Below are 23,087 nucleotides of genomic sequence, written 5' to 3'. Positions count from 1 at the left end.
TTTTGCCTTTTAATGAACATAGAGTAACATAAAAACGATCCTAAATGTGTTGAAATATTGATTACGAATCAGACAGTGATACTAATAACGATGAAGATATTTTTAAATTCTATGTAAAACAAAAATTAATCTTATTAAAAGTCATTCATTTCTAAATTCATTATAATATTTCCAATAAATATGTGATACGAAAAGATAATGCTGATTAAACTACACATTGACACGAAAGTAGCTTGTGAGAAAATTGCATTAAAAATGTTTAGTTGTTTAATTCTCGCTCTAGTTATTTTATTTTCGGTTAGTTGGTCTTGCTAAGTTTTTAGACCATGCAAAAGGTTTTATGAAAGCTTCAAAATGACCTGAAAACTATTATATTACTAGTAAAAAACCTCTTTTAATCCACCTAGTGGTGTAATGATGCCTTTCTTATATTACTTATATTTTCAAAAATATCACTAGGAGATTTGGTAATTTTTTTTTTTAATCTTGAATAAAATTCCGGATGAAATTAAACAGCTACCTATGAGACATGAGCAAACTTGAACCTAAGTTTGTGGAAATCGTCCAAATCATCTCTGAAAAAATTGAGTGAGTCTCGTTTTAAAGTTTTTGACCACTATTTCCGCTACTTCTGGAACCGGGAACATGGAACCACTACACCCGAAGTCGGTTCGTTTAGTAAGTAACTAATATAGCCTACAAATTGAATCAGTTTTGAGCAAAATTTAGAAGAACTCTACCCTCTTTTGAATCGTCGCTCTTAATGACGGTTTGCCTTTTTAAACACACTTTACGCTATGAAAGCATGATAAAGTTCAATAGTAACCTAAGGGCCTATGAGATTTTTTATTTCATGAGTGACATTATTTGACACACATACATACACAATTAGTCTACCGGCCCAATTTCCACTAGTCATTTATTCTAGTGATCGCATAAACTTTTTATATGAGAAAGGCAATAAGTGTACTTTTATAACATCGTTATCATGTTTTTTTTTATTCAATAATATAATATATTTTTAGGCACACTGCTTAAGCTCTAAGATGTCAAGGGTATTTTCTAATCTTAATTAACGACTAACTTAAAACTAGAATAGTATCATTAGACTATGTCGTCTCGGATTTTCGAAAATCCAGCTTTCAGTTGGCGATCGGCAGTGGTCGGTGAATTGAATATTGCATGAGTCTTCCAGATGGCGTTGTTAAATATCTATGGCCGCTTCCTTCGGTTCGTGTGGGTCCGCGGGAAACACCCCCAGGGTTATCATGATTTTGTTATAATACTAACAAGTAGGTACAATTTGAATGAAAGATTTACAAATTCACACATTTTTCACCTGAAAAATATAGATTGAAATGAGTCAACCCTACACGCTATACGAAATTGAACGAAGCACGTTGCGAACGGATCAAAGCCGCACGTACCGACGCGTACCAGTTTTGCATCATTTTGAATGACGATTTGAATGTTTTGATACTCATCGTTCTATAATTTTTTAACCGGAAGTCGGATCTGGATGAAATGGCTCAGTATCTTTTAGGACAATGAGAGCTTTAATTTGAATCATGATTTGTGAAAATCGGTTTAGAAGTTCAAGTGAGTTCCGTTTTTGAAGTTTTTTTTTCACTATTATCGGTGCTTCCGGAAGCGGAAACTGGGGACTAGTAGTCCCAAACTAGTTTAATATATGTACTAACTAACAAGATCTGCCAACTAGATGAATTTAGCAGCAAGTTTTATAAAAATGTGCACCTCGTTTCGCCATCATTTGTGAAAAAATACTCGTTAAATTGAAAATTTTCACTAATTGTACTGTAATACCGGAACCGGAGGTCGGATGTTAAGAATGTTAAGATATTTCATTTGATTCTTAGTTTCAGAAAATCGGTTAAGAAACTTCCGAGAAAATTCATTTTTTCATGAATTTGCACATATTGCTTCGTAATTCCAGAACCGGAAGTCGGATTCAAATGAAACTCAGGAAAATTGTGTAAAGCCATAAGACCTTGAATTTGAATCTAAGTTTGTAAAAATCCGTTCTGCCATCTCTGAGAAACGTATGTGACTATTTTTTTCCTTTTTTTGGTGCATATCACCCTGTAATTCCGGAACCGGAAGTCGGATTCAAATGAAACTCAGGAACTTTGTACAGCACTATAAGACCTTTCATTTGAATCTGACTTTGTGAACACACATACACACACAGACATTTTGTGATCTCGACGAACTGAGTCGAATGGTATATGACACTCGACCCTCCGTGCCTCTGTTCGAAAGTCGGGTTTCACAGTGATTGCATAACCTTTCTATATGAGAAAGGCAAAATGGAATTGATTATAGCCCTCATGAAACCGTGAAATTTCCGAAATGGGAAAGAAATTTTTAATGACAAATGTATTAGAATTGAAACTTCGAAACTGAAACTTCGAGATCCAAAATTACAAAAAAATAGTTTTTTTATTTAAATAGACTTTGGAATTTAGAAAAAAACGAAACGAACAATTTCGTTTGACTCTGAAAATTCGAAATCGATTTCGTTTGAATTCAAATATCTTAGAATTTAATAAAATTTCGAGATCTGGTGTTATCTCGACGTTTAAGGCAATTTTAAGATATTTGACATCAAAAATATATTTACGATTTCGGGAATTTCAAAATTCCCGGAGTCGAATTTTTTTAAAAATAATTTTTTTGAAATGACACTAGATCTCGACGTTTCAGACAATTCTAAAACATTTGGCACCAAAAAAATATCTTCCACGCCTTATCGTGATTTTTCGAGATCGAAAATTTTAAAACTTTTATCCTGTTTAACTCAAATTTTGCATAGGAATTTTTTTAGCTGCTTCAACTTTTGAACAAAACCACTTTACGAAATTAGAGATGACCTTAAAATATTAGCACCCCATGAAACACTACAAGGAATAGTCCTTTGGGTTGTTCGAACTATTGACATAGGACTACACAACTATTGCCAAAATTACTGTTACTACATGGAATGAAAGACGTAGTAATGAAAGACGCAGTAAAGACGTCAATAGTTTCGAATCGTGTATATTTTTGACGAGAACAAACCTCTAGATGGTCGAATACCGAATTTCATGACAAACTATCCACTAGTGTTTGAATAGCAGCTGATTGTATCAGACGAGTTCAAGTTTTCATCAAGCTATGGAAAAAGACGAGTCTCAGCATTCAGAATAAAAGTGGCACGGATACCATCCCCCGTATTCTCCAGACCTGGCCCCCAGCGACTATTATTTATTTCTAAACCAGATAAGATTTCTCCATGGAAAGAAAATTTCGTCAAATGCTGAGGTCATTACAGGAACGGAAGCCTATTTTGAAGGCCATGACAAAACTTTTTTTTTCAAAGGGCATCAAAATGTTGGAGGACCGATGGGTCAAGTGTATCGCTCTAGATGGAGAATTCAGGTGAAGAATAAAAAAGTTTTCACGGTAAACAATCTTTGTTAGGCCCGGGACTTCTCATTTCATGTAGTAGTTTCTGTTTTGATCATTTGGGAAGCAGTTACCTCATATCCTTATTAGCAGCACAGCGAAATATACTTTCGACATTTTTCCCGAATTTTGAATTTCCTGAAAAGTACCGCTAGTTTGTTTTTGTTGGTGATGAGAGATATTGTGACAACACAATTCAATTAAAAACAGAAAACTTTTTGTATGAGTCCTTATACGGAAAAGGGTTGGCGGTTCAATCCGCTGGTCTAACAAGCCAGTTGTGGTATGTTTGAGCCCCGATCTGGAAGGATTCTTATACTGTTTTCGTTTTAGAACCTACACGCGGATGACTCTGACTCCGAGTAAAAGGAACACGTGGTACGCGCCCTAAACAACAACTCATATAAAAAAGAAAAAAAATAAACAAACTCGCATGGATGCGTGGTGCGACCCGAGAAAATTTTCAGAGCGAAACTACGCGATTGGAGTCCGATCTAGAGCGACTCCAGGTTGCTAAAACAAACTCATCAAAAGTTGTTTTGGCGACTCTGGGTCAGCTCGGTATTAGTGTCAGTAATATCGTAGTACTAGTCATGCAATTATTCTGAACGCTGAGAATTGGCTACGAAGTTTGTTGAAACAGATAGGACAAGTTCATAAAAAAGGAATGTAATGACAAGCCTCTTATGCAAGGCGGACGGCGCATAAAAATCTACAGAAAGCTGATATATGGATAAAATCCATTTTCACTACATAAACGAAACGTACAGAATGCAAGTCGATTCTATACTAATCCCTGAAGTAAAATCCGTAGATTCGATTTCAACTGTACCTATACTCAAATATTTAAATTTAACAGCTTGAAGCTCTAAGCCATAAAGACAGGATTCCAAAAATGAGTGATCGGTGACGAATAGATGAACTTTTATTAATAAATTTTGAAGTATTGATTTTAACATCAGACGAAAGTAAAAACATTTTCATGTTAATTATTGCTATGAAGTACTCTTAGTGAGCATCGAATCATTCAAAATCTTTCTTTTGAGTAAATGTTGACAGATTTATTGGCCGTTATCAGAAAAAAGTGTGCGATTTTATAATTTTCCGTAGATATCTGGAGAAGTAAGATCTACGAATAAATCCGTAGGGTTGGAATTGCTGGTCCTACGTCAAAACGTGCGATATAGGTGCAGTAAATACAAACCTTCCCAATGGCTTTTGGAAAATCTAATTTTTGCTCTTCAAGAGGTCGGCGCTGAATGGCTGTTCTGCCTTCTAAATGACGGTAGAATTGCATCTTAATGTAACACATGGATCAATAAGTCCCGAGACTAACAATGGAAACAACATTTTTTTTGCAAAATTTTTTTTTATTCATCAACATAACCACCTTTTAGGGTGATATAATGGTTCCAAGTTTTTTTTTTCGATAAACTGCTTTCTGAATCATCGACTCGTTGCTGTTTTTGTTCCATCGAAAGCAATCGCGGCACCCACTTGGAAAAAACCTTTTTCATGCTCAATTTTTCATGAAGGATAGTAAATACACTTCCATATGATATCTGTGTCATCTCAGCAATCTCACGGAGCTTCACTTTACGATCTTTCATTATAATTTTGGTCACTTCACTTACATTTTCCGGTGTAACGGCTTCCACAGGTCTACCCGAGCGTTCCGCGTCATTTGTGTCGGTACAACCACGTTTAAACTCGGCGAACCACCTACAAATCGTTGCTTTTGATGGACAAGAGTCCGGATAACATTTTTCATTTTTTCGCTTGCACGGTGTTTTTACCTATTAAAAAACAATGTTTTATCAAAACACGAAACTCGGTTTTTTCCATTTTTTAAACAAACTACAAAACGACTTTACTTCAACCTCGATAACTCAGCTGTTTCTGGTCGTATCGACTTAAAATTTTGACCCGTTTCAAGCAAAGGTTAGTTCTCTAGAAAGACGTGGTTACTGGTTTACTACGAGCGCCATCTCTGCTTTAGTCTCGGGACTTATTGATCCATGTGTTATATCAATGATAATGATTACGGGGGCTTCCATCGGATGTTTGTAGCAGTACAATACTAATACAAAACCTAATATAATTTAAATATTATTATTCTTTACGTTTCGTCAGTGCAGAGCAGTTCAAATTGAACTGCTTACTGCATAAATTTAAGCAGTTCAATTTGAACCGCTAAGCAGAGGTAAAGTTAACGCTATTTGCGATTCAAATAATTTTCCTTAGAAAAAAACCGCAAGAATGCAATGTTTTCATTAACTAATTATACAACTTTTTTTACCAATTCCATCATGTTTTGGCACCCCCTGGATGTTGACGCTCGTATATGAGCTTTTAGTTCGGACTTTGCTCTCCAAAATGGCCTAAAGAGAATAATCCATTGGATTCGCATCTGGTGAATTCGAGAGCCATTGTGTGGACGTGATGAAGCTCGGAACGTTGTTTTTCAGCCATTCTTGGTTCACTCGAGCTTTGTGAGACGGTGCCGAGTCCTGCTGAAACGTCCATGGTCTGCCACCGAAATGTTTGTCTGCCCACGGCTTCAAAGCAACCTCCAGAATACTTTGCCTCCTGGTGGCCAATCGATGACTCAAATTCTCGTATGAACGGTCGGTCAAGTAAACCCTATCGTTTTGAGAGTTTACGAATTGCTCAATTGGAAAAATTTTCTCGTCAGAAAATACAATGTTCGGAAATTGACCGCTTTCGGCCAAACGAAGCAACTCCTTCGCTCTCTCAAGTCAAGATTTTTTTTTCGCGTCCACTTTTGGCAAAATGCTTTCTTGCGCTTGTAAACAATACAACTCCGAACTGTCATTTAGCAAATTTCTAGAGAGCTGATGCCCGTGCGTCAGCTGCACGAGCGGTCTGAAGTTGGTTACACTTCGAGTGCCGGACCCTGTATTTTGGTGAACTGTCGGAAGGTCACTTGCAAGGGCGTAGATATTCTCTGCAAGTGCAACCTTGAATAATTACCTGCCATGGGAAATTTTTCAAAAGTAATTATCTGTCTTAGCTTTTGTTCATCACCATCTGAAGATGTCCTTTTTTGCAAACGTTATAGAACTAATTGGATTAATTATAGCGTCGTTGGAAATTCTGAATGTTACAGGAAGATGATCTGAGTCGTAGTCAGCATTAGTAATCAGTTAAGTACAGATGTGACTTTAATCTATTAGAACTAGATCAATTATAGAGGGGTTTCTCTACAACAAAAGATTAATGAAAGTCTACGTGGTCTTTTATTTTCTTATTGAAAAAAATTTAACTGCAAGATTCAGTCAACTCAGTCAGAAATTTTTTTCATCAGCTTAGCTTTACTTAAAACAAAATAGATTCGAGAAAATGCGGAATTACAACTTTGCGAAAAATACACCATGCTGAAGATGAGCATGCAAACTATCTCTTGCCCATTAAATTGTTCATTTAAGCTAATTTTCGTAGAAACCCCCCTCAATTAGACTGCATGAAGAAACAACGAACTTTTGAGTGTACTTCAGTCATTAGGGTCTGTGCAGATTACTCTGCAACCGATTGAGCTGCTTTCGTCGATTTTCGAAAATATTCATTGTTGAAGTCTGTTACTTATATAGAGAGAGTACTCTTTTCACGAGAGCCCATTGCCGCTCGATAGATCGCATTAGCTTTATACTATTCCAAAACATCTTTGGCGTAGTGACAAGATGTCAAATCAGGTCGAAACAACGAGGGAGAGTCATGACTGCGTAGAAATTGTAGCAATCGCTTTTTGGACATTATTCACTGCATATTTCCTTGTATACCGTTCCGGTAGTAATGAAGCTTTGGCTTGCTCAACCACAGCAGCATATTTCTTGCCAAACTAAATTTTCCTTTAGAAATTTGGCCTTGATGATCCTCTAGGCCAGGGGTTCCCAAAGTGGTCGATATAGACCCCTTGGGGTCGATATCCTTTTTGCGGGGGTCGACGTAAACGAAAATTTACTATGGGGGTCAACGAGGTCTAGAAATCGACTCCCTATTGTTTGATATACCTTATGATAAAAAAAGAACCGAAATTTTCATTTTAAAATTCCCGCGCTTGTCCAATCGGTAAACTTTTATTCTCTCAACGTTGGCAACACTTTTATACACATTCTGTCAAATTTTGACGCATATCGTACGATTAGTTTTTGTTTGGCGTCTATACAAAGAAGTTAAAAAATTTTCGTGTGGCGATTTTTATGATGGATGAAAATTTAGAACAACGTACGTGCATCAAATTTTGTGTTGCAAATGCATTTAAGTGTTCCGAAACGTTGAAAATGTTAGAAAAGGCCTTTGGTGAATCGTGTCTAGGAAAAACACAGGCATACGAGTCGCTGAATTTCATTCAAATACAGCGTCGTGTTGATGTGGCCAAAGAGATGATTTCCAACGCAGATAGTGACCCCACATTCATCGAATGCATCATAACTGGTGATGAGGTGTGGATCTATGAATATGACGTCCAAACCGCACAACAATCGACCGAATGGCGCTTCGAAGGCGAGCCGTTGATTTAAATTTTCATCCATTATAAAAATCGCCACACGAAAATTATTCAACTTCTTTGTATAGACACCAAACAAAAACTAATCGTACGATATGCCTCAAAATTTGACAGAATGTGTATAAAAGTGTTGCCAACGTTGAGAGAATAAAAGTTTACCGATTAGACAAGCGCGGGAATTTAAAAATGAAAATTCCGGTTCGTTTTTGATCATAAGGTAAGTTGTTATTTGAAATATTTACGCTAAAAAGTTGTGTTTATTTAACCATCCGCAGAAATTGGTAAGTATTTCACATCAATATTTAAAAATTAAGAATTTGAAGTTTCAAAGGAATTTGTTGATGGGGGTCTGAGGCCTAAGTTAATTTTAGTAAAGGGGTCCATGACCCAAAATAGTTTGGGAACCCCTGCTCTAGGCTGTTCCGTTGAATGGTAGTATGAGAAAAAAAAACATTCCTGAAAGCTGCTTAAAGTCTTGAAGTACATAAGTTTTTTCGTCCATTATCACTCAGGAAAACTTGGTAAAATTTTCGCGATATGACTTACGAGCCGAGTTTCGCTTTCGGAATTTCTGTACGCCTTCTGGTTAGACTTTTTGAGAGGCTGGGGTCCACTAGGAGATTGATAGTACCTATTAGCTCTCTCCGGACAGTACCAGCCTAGATGCCGTGTGGAATCTTCCCGAAAAAAAATGAACCAAGAATAGATCCACTGGGTTCCTGCTTCCATGTCGTAAAAGGCGACAATTGCAGAAGTTTCTTTTTCCTTGCAGTTATCAGATATTTTCAATGTTTCACTTCTGATTACTCTATTTTACTAAATTATCTCTTCATTCAACCTATCAATTTACGTCTAGCTTCGGAAAAAAGTTTTATTTGGAATGTTTTCTTCTTCCATGTTATTGATTGTCTTTCAGAATTATAAATTGAATTGATAACTATTGCGCAAATCCGTTGATATTACAAAGTTAATAACAGAGATAACATATATCGGTATATTAAATACATAGTAAAAAACACTTGAAAATAATATTTCAAACAATAAATTAATATTTTTCTCGGTAGCCGGCTGCCCAGATCAACCAATATAACCAATTAATAATTTTAATAAATAATTAAAATAATAAAGCGGAAATAATCAAGAATCAAGACGCGCTTGAAATCTGTTGACCTTTATTTGGTGATTTAAAATGATTTTGTAACAACTGTTTAGAATATGTCAATGCAATGAATCAACTATTTTGTCTAAATCCTATTCACTCGTTTATTTTGTATCACATTTTTTATGTTTTTAATTTCATTAAAAAAAATAGGGAAGTTTTTATTCTTTACGCGATAGTATTGCAAATTTTTCTTTAGTTTCCTCGGATAAGATCTGTGAATCAAGACTTGTTGAAACGTTCACTCGGGATGTCAGTGAGTTTAGTGGTACATCCGAGCATCTTGAAACCGAAACATACTGAGTCGCGCGTGAAACCAATACTAAAATTTGTACTAACAAATATCCTTCTCCCGTGACACTTGTGGAGTGCGCAGTAGTATATACGGCCTCTAGTAACAACAAGTGTTGGACTAACATCCCTTCCCATTCCTTAGACGATTAGTCGGATCATCTAGAAACTCCCTGTACAATTTCAGCTAATCCCGATCAGTAACGGAGTAGCAACCAGGGGTGGTCGCTCAAGCTCAAGCTCAAGCTCAAGCTTTCTGGTTAGACATTTTGATAAACGCTTTGCTCTGTCATGAAGGTACACCTTTTGAGCACATGTATGATTTTTTTCATTCATGTATGAAAATCAGAAAAAAAGATATTAACTATCAAATGCGGAGAAAAAAAATCGTCCAACCAAACCCAGAGTCGGGGTAGGTTGGCCGAGTTTTAAAAAATATGTGAAACACATCAATTGTATCAATAAACATTTTCATTAGTTAAAAAAGTATGTATGCATCATTTTTATTATGTAAGTACGTGAAAAAACTCCCCTTTTTGGTTTTTGGGTTTTTTTATCTATTCTGGAATTAGTTTCGACCGCATTAATGAACTTTTTCAGTTTCCATTCTGCCTTTTCCTCCATCAGCGTTCGCACTTACGCTTAGTTTCATTTTTCACTCCTCCAATGCTGCTGTTATTAGAGAATTGTTAAAATTTTAGATTAATTCGGGATTCACGACCTTGACGCTCCTCCGAATCAGCCTTGGGGAGAGGTCTGTTATTTTCAGGATGGCTTACATCTGCAGCAGATTCTATACTGATGGACGAGTTTTGTTCGGGATTGGGTTACTTTGCGACAAATCCTGTCAGGAACTCTAAATGCTAAAAGTTTTAATGGCATTTGATGCATAAAATATTGTAATCATATTTTCTATCGACAATTTCCAACTTTTAATGATTATAATCTCTTGTTTCTATTTGTCAATGATTTTAATTTATTTCCATTACCTATTTCTCTTGTATAATTTTTCATTATGATCATCAATATAAACATAAAATCCAATTCCGTCCAAAAAAGGATAACATTTTACGAAAATCCAAGTGCACTTTGCTCTCAGCCAAAATTACAATTCGGCCAACCAACCCCACACAAAACTTGACCAACCTGCCCCAATAAATGTTTTCGAGATCAATCACGATTTACAATAATAAAGTAAGGTTATATTGAAAACCAATATGCATTTTGTAAAGTTTTGAATACCCTTTCCACAATGGTACCATGTTTTTGGAAATCATATATAAATTGATCCACGTTACACGTATTACTTTACAAAAACAGAAATTTACTCACCAGTACCGAAAAAAACGTGCTCCTGCACAAACGACAACACAGAAACACCTAAAATTACGTCGGTACATGGGTGACCTAATGCTCCACCAAAATCATTATAGATGTCGCCACTGCGCACAATAGCCTTTCCAGAGAAGCTGCTCTGCCAAACGGCCGTTCGGCCAACCAGCCCTGGTCTCCCCTTACACACCGAAATATCTGGTCCCTTCTGCAATGCTTCACCTTCGCATATATCTGATGGTTCCTGAAACCCGTCTTTGTTCCACCCCCAGCCTTCCTAGCTGTTGTCAAACGGAAGATTTAAGAACGTTAAGGATATCGGAAGATTTAAGAACGTTAAGGACACTGCTTGCAGGAAAACCAGGCATTTTTGAAAGTTTTCTTACTGACAGATCGGTATTTCTATTGCCATAGCACACAATTGCTTCTCGCATTTGCTCTTTTTTTCGACGCCATCTTCGATCTAAAAACATGTAGTAGCACTAAAATTTTATTTTACACAACTAGGTTTTACACGATGACGACATAAATGAACTGCCGATAAATCTTTGACAGCTGCCGGTGTTTCGTTTTGTTTTGCAAACTGCAAATTAAAAACTGAAAAATAACGAAAAAGTGCCTGTTAAAAACGTATTCCACAGTGAAAAGAACTGAAAATATTGCCCTGCATGCGTTTCCAGCATCAAGGAGCGATATTCGTATAAATCTGTTTAGTGTGAGACGACTTGCAATTTTTAAATTCAAACGATGAACCTCTGATGAACTTTTAAATTGTAAACAAACCATCGGCTTTGACTTTGATCGGAGTTGACGTTTCCATAATAAAGTTTCACATTTTTAACCGTTACTATCTTCAGAACATTCTGAGTGCTATATGTTTTATTTATAGTGAGTTGATTTTGGTCGTCTATTATCAAGTGCGTCCATGTTTTCTGGTCTTTATGCGACTGTGGAAGATTGGGATAACGAATTCAATTGTGGTCGTAGTTCGCTTGCCGATGAATTCATAGAAGATCGTGTAAAATCAATTGTTTTACCATAAAACATCGAGCTGTGAGAATTTTGATAATGGAAGATCGCCAAGTGACTTGTCATGAAATGGAAGCAGCCTTGGGCATTAGCGTGAAAAGCTTATATATTACTCAAATTTGGCGTATAACGTCTACACAGGTGACGAAACACGGATTTACTCACACTCAAAGCACTTCAAAGAAAATAGTGGCTTTTTTTTCGGTATAAACGGACATATCGCTACCGTTGCGATCGTAAGACCGTCAATTCTGATTGGTATAATACCATTTGTTTGAAAGAATTTTTCTCGTGAAATAAGGAAAATGTACGCAAGACGCAACATCATTCTTCATCACGATAATGCAAGCTCTCACACATCGGCTCAAACAACCAAATATTTGAGCACCCAAAACATCGAATTGATTGGCCACCCGCCTCATAGTCCTGACTTGGCGCCTAACGACTTCTATTTATTCCCTTCCATGCAGAATAAACTGTAATGATAATTGTTTCAAGCGTATGCAAAAATGTATTGATCATCTAGGGGAATATTTTGAAAAACAATAAATCCAATTCGGATCAAATATAATGTTTTCATTTTTAGGCTAAATACATAAGTAACAACCCTCGTATATAGCAACAAATCTTCAACTTAATTTAACTTGAGACGCAATTCCACATATGACATAATAAAAAAAAGGTAATTGGTCATAATAACGAGACTGATTTTTTGTAGACTGAAATAAATTTGCGGCAAGCATACGATAAATCAATTATATATATTGGGCTCAGTAGACTTGCATGATACATACATCGAAGTTATCCCTGTTTTAGCAGGAAATAATTCCTATATGCACGCGAAGAGCACATTTGTTTTCAAGCACAATTCTCCCAATAACGAAGGGCGACGTGCCAATTGAGCCAATATGTTCTGATTCCTGAAAAAACTCAACCAGCATTCTTTGGTAGAATTTGGAACTGACGGTGACTGTACGTAAGAAGTGAGACAAACGACAGCCCGGTTGCACCTTGAAGGTGGATTAGTACAAATTTTTCTTCCACGGTATCCGTGTCTGGATATACTGCGTGTTCACTGCGAACGAGACACAATAGGTTTAATTTAAGTTATACTTTAGAAGGATGACAGGTCCCATGTTCAAATATACATATGACCAAAATGGGAAAACACCTGCTTTGTACTTCGTAATTCGAAATAAAGATGCTAAAAGACCACATGCCGTAGATCCTAAAGTTTCGTAGTAAACGAACAATAGATCGGTTGTTGAAAACAAATTGTATTGTGTATTGACAATACAATTTGTTTTTAACAACCAATCTATTGTTCGTTTACTACGAAACCTTAGGATCTACGGCATGTGGTTTTTTAGCATCTTGTGTATGTAATTTATTCTACGTCAAATGATACTATTGCCTAAAAATAATCAAAGTTATTGTATCTGGGAACCTAATAACGACAAAATGTTTTTGTTATTCAACTCTATCAAGAATGGAAAACATATGTGTCATGTGTTTCAATGGTAATAATACATAAGAAAAACATTGTTCGCGGTAACAAACGTTTGAAACAACAAAAAATCCTCATACGTTGTTTGTTGTGTGTGCGGAGAAAACTAAACCGATTTCAACAATCTAAGGCTCGTTTGAAAGCCATTAACAGATCATTGATTGAGACAAACCGATCAATTTTCTCAGAGATAATTCAACCGATTTCGACCAAGTACGGGGTCGTTCCAAAGTAATCACGTGGCTACAGATCACGTTCAAATGGTTCGTTCCGGAAAAATAATCGCGTAAGTGACGTAACTGACAAAGCGCACGGCTTAATGATGGATCAACCTCATTTAGACTATCTTTGGCTCGTTTGTGTTTGGAAGCTGAATACTTATCAAATGTAAATAACTCTTAGACACTTCCGGTTTCGGAGGGATAACTGAATCAAGGACACAACCGACAAACCACACTTTTTTCTATCCGCACAATTTGATCGAATCAAACAATTTCATCACTACAAAGGGTGCCACAAAAAAAACATATGCTCGAGACAAACAATGATCGCCGTACACTTGTTGAATATCAATTTATGACCAATGATCAATAAACGGTCTTTGTTCCATGTTGGAATTTCAACGTCAGATGAAAAACTATTTAGGGAGAACTGTCACATCTTTGTTATTTGTCAATCAAATGTAATGAAATGTGACACGGAAATTGAGAAAGGTTCAAACCAGAGGTGGAAATAAGCCCATTTTGCGCACGAATATGTGAATCAAGATGTCCGATTGTGAATCAAAAAACCGAACAACGTGAATTAAAAAATTTTGTAACAAAATTGCGATTATTTTTTAAGTTTTGGGAACTGTATGTTGTACAGAGTAGCACCTTATGCATAGGCGCTCTTTTTTGTGCTTAGACAAATTTCTTCTCTTTCTCAGAAGACAGACGAAGAGCTTTAGCTGCTCTCATAAAAACTCATTTATGTACTGCGGCAGAAATGAATGTACGAGAACGCTTCGTACGTTCTAAGCGCATTTAGCCAAGAACGAGGTTCGAGTGCTCCAGGCGCATGAGAATAGGCGTCGCAACCTGTGCTAATTTATTCTCCGTTAAGTCCCCGATCACAATGTAACATTTATACAATTTTGTAAGAATATTAAACCCTACATTTTTTGACAGTTGTGTTTTTGAGACTTGTTTAATTACTTTCCTTGGCGTACGGCACAATTGTTAATAATAAGGTTTTCAGAAGCGGGAAAAAGTATCTGTAACTATTCAATCATTCTTAAGCTAATCCTGGTACGATCTTGATCCACATCATCTTAAAATTTATTTAAAATTGTTTGCGTAGTCATACATAAAAAAAACATATACCAATATGACCTAGAATTAAGGCCATCGTCCAAGTACCATGCGCGCGGGTGGTTTTTATAAAATTTTCGATGGAAATTTTGAAAAATTTGCCAAAACGAAAAAAAAACATACACACCTTTGAAATACTTTTATCTATCTACAGAGAGAAAATGGCTGCAAGATTCGGAGGATTTTCCGAGTGTTATCAAAAATAGCTCTGAAAAATGAGTGTTTTTGTGATCTTTCACAATTATTTCGAAAAATAAAGCGATGACATATTTTTTTTTTCAAATAAACTTTATGATGGCTACAAAGATTACATTCGGACACATTTTTGGAAAACCTTTTCACGCTTTTCATGGAAAATCAACGAATTTCATATTACTGATTTCGTTGAAATTTTTGAAATTCGTGAATTTTCTATGCCGATTGATTTACGTCTAAAATCGTTGATCCCGATGAGGAGTGTGAAAATTAATGACAACAGTAATCTTACAGGAATTTTTAACTAAGGATAACGCGTATCAATGAGACTTTAAAAATCGTTGAAAATTGCCAATTTTGTATCTTTGGGAAGTTTAGTGATGGGTGATAAGGAATATAATCAAGAGGCATGTACATAAATGATTTTTGTCAATTTATATGCATAAGGGTGCTCAAATTGGAGTAAGTTGCCAATTTGTAACTTTCAGGAATGCTCCTGTAACAGCCCTTATCACCAAAGTTGGGAAAAACACCGGTTTCGTTACGGCACGGTTTACGAAGTTTCAATACATGTTCTCGTTTGATACAAACCGTGTTCGATTTCGGAACCTATTGTTTTATTTGCGATCAAATGAATACTAGATGAAGGGAAATAGATGCTATATTAAGGGTTTATGAGAATAATCAGTTTGGATCGCAATCACATTGATAATGTTATTTTAACAGTTTTCACTGCGCAATGCAAAATTAGTGATTATAGCGACAAAAGGCTTTGTTTTACTTTCAACTGGTTGATGTTTATGATGTTGTTCATGCACTATTTAGATTAAACCCAATAAAACGCTTTTTGATATGAATTTTATTTATAGAAATAACAGGAGCGCAGCTTTTGCAAGGTGCGTTTGAATTGGCGTAGCAAAATCCTGCACTACTGTTACTTTCGTGTATTCAAATTAAACAGGGTAATATTAATCAGCTGCATAGCACGCTTTAAGATGGGACATGTTTTTCTTATCATAATAATTATTATTCATGCATAGCATTGATACTACTCCACCCCGACGGTTTTACTGGATAAATTTCAAATACATCACGACACATGGAATTTCGATGCGACCGACGAAACACACTCACCTAGCGAACCTAAAATTATTGATATCGGATAATCCATACCCGAGAAAATTGAGCAGTAATCAGTTTTGACGCTTATGTCACTTTTACCACCATAAAAGACAGCCATTTGAACTTCAAACCCGTTAATGAACACAGAATAGCATCAAAACAAGCCTAACTTTTTTGAAATGTTAATTCCGAATCAGACAGTGATACTCATAGCGATGAAGATATTTCTAAACTCTAAGTAAAACCAAAATATCTTAACAAGAATCATCTGTTTCAAAATTCATTATAATATCTACAATAAATATGTGAAATAAAAAGATAATACTAATTATTTTTATCACCGAGAACAGACATCCAAGCAAGTATGAACTTTTTCTAAAAAGCTATGTAAAGCATACAAGTAAAAATCCGTTAAAAATCACCGTTGCGTACGACTTTGCACGCATGGATTACCATTGTATGAAAACTCAAACGCAAGAGCCCATTAGGGATTACTGGGCTGCTCGAAGTGCCTCTGCAGGAGAATTGATACTTTGTGATTACTTTTTAAATCAACCGTTAAATCATTGGAATCTCTACTTGGATGTCTGTTCTCTGTGTTTTTATTTACTGTGAATCAATAAATTTGCCTATTTCCACCCCTGGTTCAAACTATAAAATGAATACTCATATTTGATCGGAAATGGATTTATGGTTTTTCAAAATATTCCCATATAGATGATCCATACACTTTGGCATACGCTTGAACGCTTCAACGGCTTCTTCAGGAGTATTGGATAGCTCTCCATTCAGTTTATTCTTCACGGAAGAGAACAAATAGAAGTCGTTAGGTACTAAGTCAGGAGCATACGACGGGTGGCCAATCAATTTGACGTTTCGGGTGCTTAAATATTCGGTTGTTTGAGCCGATATGTTAGAGCTTGCATCATCGCGATGAAGTTTGATTTTGCGTCATCTTGCGTTTGTTTTTCTTATTTCACGAAAAACGTCTGACAAACAAATGGTGGTAAACCAATCAGAATTTACGTCCGTTTATACCGAAAAAACAAGCCACCATTTTTTTAAGTGCTTCTAGCGCAACAAAAGTTGGATTTGGTTCTTCTTGGAACACCCGTACAGTCGACTGCTATTTAGTTTCGGGCTCACATGAGTAAATCTATGTTTCGTCACCTGGCGATCTTCCTTTATCAGATTTTTCACAGCATCAATGTTTTCTGGCAAAATAAACTGATTTTGGATGACCTTCGTTGAATTAATCGGCAAATCGGTTCGTTACAGTCGCACAGGATGGTGCTACACTGCCAAAAGTCGAACTAAGTTGATTGAAGCACTCTTGTCTTGATAATCCACGACGAAAATCGTAATAAATCATTGCACGAAAATGTTCACAATTCAATTCCATTTTTTTTTTTGCTGACGTAAAATTTTCAACGCACTGTAAACAAAACAAATAGCGCTAAAATTACAGAATGTTCTGAAGATGGTAATGGTTAAAAAAGTCAAACTTTATAATGGAAACGTTAAATCTAACGGGTAACACTTCGTGCTGCCAAGATACAAGTAACAACCTACGTAAATATTAGTTGTAAATCGATATTTACAAACCCTAAAAATACGGTGGCGACCTTTTAATAGGAACAACTTTACCATGAATTTCGAACAGCATATAGATTTCGAGTAGATATTGGGTTTCTATAGCTTTAACTTATTTGATGAATTTGTTTCATATAGGTTACTGTCATAAAAATGTAATAACTTGTGCTACTTGAGTATTCGTAACAAGTGACGTGAATTCACACTTGATTCGGTTTGTACAGGGTCCGGCACTCGAAGTGTAACCAATTAAAAAGGCCATAAATTCAGTTTGGAAAATTACTTTTACTTAATTCAAAGTACAAAATGTGTAAAAATAATACAAAATTCAGAATCAATTCACTTTTGCTCGATATGACCACCTTTTGTCTGACTATGGCCTTGAGACGGTCAAAAAACGAATCGCAAGCTGCCGAATGTGACTTGCAGGTATTTAGGCCCACTCGCGGACAATAACTTTTTTCAGCGCCTCGAGACTGGTGTATCTTTTAGTTCGGACTTTGCTCTCCAAAATGGCCCAAAGAGAATAATCCATTGGATTCGCATCTGGCGAATTCGAGAGCTATTGTGTGGACGTGATGAAGTTCGGAACGTTGTTTTTCAGCCACTCAAACTTTGTGAGACGGTACCGAGTCCTGCTGAAACGTCCATGGTCTGCCACCGAAATGTTTGTCTGCCCACGGATTCAAAGCAACCTCCAGAATACTTTCCCGATAATATGTCGCATTTACCTTGACGCCAGGCTCGATGAAAACGATTGGAGAGCGCCCATCTGCGGTTACAGCGACCCAAACCATTATCTGTTGCGGGTGCTGCCTCCTGGTGGCCAATCAATGACTCAAATTCTCGTATGAACGGTCGGTCAAGTAAACCCTATCGTTTTGAGAGTTTACGAATTGCTCAATTGGAAAAATTTTCTCGCCAGAAAATACAATGTTCGGAAATTGACCGCTTTCGGCCAAACGAAGCAACTCCTTCGCTCTCTCAAGTCAAGATTTTTTTTTCGCGTCCACTTTTGGCAAAATGCTTTCTTGCGCTTGTAAACAATACAACTCCGAACTGTCATTTAGCAAATTTCTAGAAAGCTGATGCCCGTGCGTCAGCTGCGCGAGCGGTCTGAAGTTGGTTACACTTCGAGTGCCGGACCCTGTATATAAATACGCTCCTAAAAAGAAATTTGCGTACTTATCAGCCTGTAATTCCCCCACAACCAAGAAGCCCCCACTTGTTCTTACCTGTTCAAACGTATGTATTACAGACGGGTACATTTAAATTATTAGAGCTCTAAAATTGTTAGTTAAACAAGATGAAATACTAAGGAAATGAATTATGCTGATTGTAGGTAGTATTTTAGGTAACTTGCAGTTTATTGCAGGCAATTCCAAACTCGGAAATCACAATAAGTAACTAACAATTAAATTGCAAAAATTTTATTCGATTAGGACTGGTATCTATTCATCTTCACAAAACAAATTATTATTGATTCAGTAGTCGTAAGATAACTATTTATCGCGTTATAAATTAATTTTAATCCACCAAATTGTCCTCAGCTTCGACCCATCGAACGTTATTGGCAATCTTGAAGAGGATCTTGAAGAAGACTGGTAAGGCAGCTGGGAACATGCAGGAGTTAAAAAAAAAAATTGGTCTCAAGCGTAAAAAAAAACGATGCAACACTTGCCGGAACTTGATGAAGAGCGTTCGATCAAAAGTTTCAAAATTCATAAAGGAATAACTTAAATTTCATCCAGTTTTCATTATGCTCAAGTATAACCTCGTAGAATAAAGGATCAATTTTTAGTTTGAATAAAATATCGTTTTTTATCATAATTTGAAAGAAAAATTTGTGGATAGCTTATTTTCGATACACTCCTTACAACCTATAAATTTCACAACTAGTCATCTGTAAAAAAACAGCGAATCCTTAGTAATTTAGATTTATAAATTTTGTTACTTGCAAATTTCTGGATGCAAACGTCGAATACCTTTGACTTCGTAACTGTACGGAGTCATAGTTGAAGATTTTTATCAACAATTTTCTCCTCAGGAATTAGGATATTGTCAAATCTCGAAATAAAAACCTTTTGAGAAAATTCTTAATGTGTGCAGTATTTTTGCTGACCTCCATCTTTAGCGTGTCATTGAGCGGGATACGGAGAATGTGATTACAAGCTGACTTACGTACCTAGAGTGCGTCATGTCACCTTCGGCCTCAACAAACATCATGCCTACTGTTTAATTCGCTTCACGATTGCACGCTTTCACGAACCAGAATAGTAATGCGCCAAATTTTGCTCTTGCATCTAAAAAATTCCTCCTACTCGCACGCAAAGTAGTCGAAATTGATTAATATGGCGCTAAAGTACGATAAAAGTATTCGAAGAACGTTTGTCAAACGCCAGGAAGTCTGAATCGGGGAGAAATTGAACGCCGAAGGTCGCAAAAATGTGGAAAAATGTTGCTCAATTCCCAACTTCTGCATCCAAGATGTCGTAACCAAGCTAGGAATGCCGGCTATAACCGTGCTAGAACTGTCGATTTGCAAGAATGTGATAATTCCAAATCGTGCGATAAGTAAATCAAGTCGGTCGCGCAAACAGCTGATGAGTTTTAATTACAAGGTCCCGGATAATGAAACCTCTATTAGGACCTTCAGAACAAGAATACTATACGGTTACTGCTAGAGAGAATACTTTGAGCTGTCGAAGTCTGCAAATAAATGACTTGAAAAATTATATGCCTGGACAATCGTTTGGTTCGTTTCCTCAAGCACTTTTACTAGTGCTCCGTTCTATTTTGTTGCCGTTATCTCGGCATTATGGAATGGTATTCAATTCTTAATAATCTTTTTTTAACGAAGAAGACCAACAAATAGTGGTCTCACTGCACACCTGTTGACCATTTTATGCTCAATTTCCACTAAAATTAAGCTAGCTCCCACTAGTGGGCACCAGCACTGAATCGAAGGAAAAGGGGAAAATTTTGCATCCATTCACCATTGCGTCGCTATTGTTAAAGCAATGCAAAGTCTTAAACACACTAAATTCGTTGTAATGTTCCTTCTTAGAGCCGAAACATAGATATTGGCTCTGTATCTTCACTGGATCAAATTGAAAGTGAAGAGTACAACATAAAATAAATGGAAAAATATGTATTTGCATAATTTGTCCATAGTGTTAATTAATTGAGTCTAACAGTCATAGAATACCGAGCTGTACAGAGAGGTATTCTCATTACAGTTCTTTCTAATGAATGGGAGCACACAGGACAGAACAGAACAATGATTTCCATTCCAGTACCAACGATTGGCATTATAAAAGCACTTCAACTTTCGTCTACGAGTATCAGTTGTTGTGCTACATCGATACGATGAACTACTATCTAGCATTGGTGGGCATACTATGTCTCGTGGGCGGAATTCGGGCCGCTACACTGAACGACACGATTAACGGTAACGTTACCCTTGCAATAACAAATTTGAATACAACGATCAATACCGTTAACGCCACGATCACCGCCGCCGACAAAAACACCTTGAAGGCGTGGGCCAATTGGGGATACGTTTTGACATTAAATTTAACTGCTATAAACAAAACTTTGAGTAACACAAGCGTGGATCTTTCCACACTCACTAGCGCCCTTAGCAGTTTAAATAGTTCATATTCTCCTACGCTGATGGGAAGTGATAACACTTTGATAGGATCCGTGTTTCCGACGATTTCACAACAAATTCAACAACTCGGAAACCAGCTTATAGTAGCGGCGAACAATATTTCTTCGCAGGTTTCTTGTGCCAATGATTTTGCCGCAAACTGTCTCAAGAAGTACAGTGCCAATCTGACTTCAGTCCCGTTCAGCCGTTTCAGCGATTGTGTAACAGCTGGAAACAATCGAATCGCTCAGATCGGTGTTAACATAAGCAGTCAAATCAACGCATCGCTAGCCAACTCCCAGACATATTTAAACATGATTTCGTTATGTAACATGCCGTCACCCCCAGCGGCTAACGGGCGCTATCAGACATCGGCCCAGTGTATGAGCCAGGTAAGGAACCCATTTCTCATGAATCGAGGCAGAATTTATTATTTTGTTACCATTAATGATATTACAGTTCCTCGGATCGATCTCCCAATTCCTTCAACCGAGCATGGCTCTTGACACGGTCCGCTATACGCAACTGACGATGGTCTACTACCAAATCCAACGTTGCGCTTCGCTTGTCCTAGCCGACCTTCTGGACGCATCGGATCGAGTGCAGGCAAGCTTCTATAGTTGTTTGTCCACCGGAAAGTAAGTCAAACATTAACCTCCTGTACTACAATCTTGCGTTAGCCAATAAATTATCACTCGTATGAATCGTTCTGATCATAACTGTTGAGAAAGTTCCAAATTAGTCGTTTTTTAATCTCAATCTTCAAACCTCATAAAAAATTAAGCTGTTGTTCAGGGTAAGTGTAAACAAAGTGACTATCTCATTCATTCTTCGATTGTCCTTCCGTGACACTGCCCGGTGAATTCGATGGGTTTGTGAAAAAAAACATCGCGTTATTTCAAATTTTTCGCACAAAAAAAGGATTTTACAATTCCATTCGATTTTAGTATAAATAATTACGTTAATACGCAAAAGTATCTAGGACCATCTGAGTATATTCTGAGAATGTGGAAAACCGTTAGAGGTATGGTCATTTAGAGGTTAGCCAGGTATTTTAAGATCCAAGAACTACTTGGAATATTGTCCTTAGAGACTACACCGTGCCACAGCATGAACTACAACGGTTATGATACATTTTTGTTTGCTTATTATATATTTTTATAGCTGTTCCAGGTATTGTCTCAGTAGTCCAAGGAATTCAGTGAAACCAGACCCCAAGATCTACACAAAAAATCCGCAGCTTATGCATAATTTTTCATTACTGCTCATAGTCATGGAGCTACATAATGCTTACTTGTCTATTCGGATCTGTTTGAGGAATATTTTCAGTCATCCAAGGACTTCAGTAAATCACGAGTATGAAGCGTGAAGATTAAGTTTTTTGATGCACTTTGTTGTTCTGGTAGATCTTAAGGTCTGAACTGCAGGTAGTTTTTGGATGCCGTAGTTTATTTACATTAGTATTGGCCAAGGACAAAAAGTTCATTAACGCAGTTCTTTGTGCTGGTAGATATCAAAGCCTTAGCTCTTGATAGTTTTTGGGTGACCCAGAGCATCTATATTAAACCTTTTAATTGTAAATGGAATCACGAGTATAGATCGCAATAAATAAGTTCGTTATTGCAGTTTGTTATGCTAGTAAATCTTAAGGATTTTGGATGACTTGGAATATTCACAATAAGCAAATGATTTGCATGTGGTATCACAAACATGAATCGTGTACAAAGATCTTGACAGTTCACTCGGTTACGGTGGTAGATCTAAAGGTCTATAATCCAAGTAGTTTATGGATGACCAAGCACTACCTCATAATTCATCACAATAATTCGATTAATTGAATAAAATACCACGAGTATGGACCA

At 36.7% G+C, this 23,087-nt stretch overlaps 1 protein-coding gene across 1 annotated transcript; it reads left to right on the top strand.

Annotated features, from left to right (window-relative positions):
* Positions 1-20,930: 20,930 nt before the first annotated feature.
* LOC131436590 (uncharacterized) lies at positions 20,931-21,929 on the top strand. The gene is made up of 2 exons (XM_058605400.1): positions 20,931-21,617; positions 21,685-21,929. The coding sequence occupies exons 1-2, from the start codon at positions 20,943-20,945 to the stop codon at positions 21,865-21,867; spliced, it is 858 nt and encodes a 285-aa protein (XP_058461383.1). The 5' UTR covers positions 20,931-20,942; the 3' UTR covers positions 21,868-21,929.
* Positions 21,930-23,087: the final 1,158 nt, after the last annotated feature.

This window comes from Malaya genurostris, chromosome 3 (genome assembly GCF_030247185.1).
Source record: "Malaya genurostris strain Urasoe2022 chromosome 3, Malgen_1.1, whole genome shotgun sequence".
NCBI lineage: Eukaryota > Metazoa > Arthropoda > Insecta > Diptera > Culicidae > Malaya > Malaya genurostris.
Note: the sequence above shows the minus strand (reverse complement) of the source record. Positions and strands in the feature narration are given on the sequence as shown.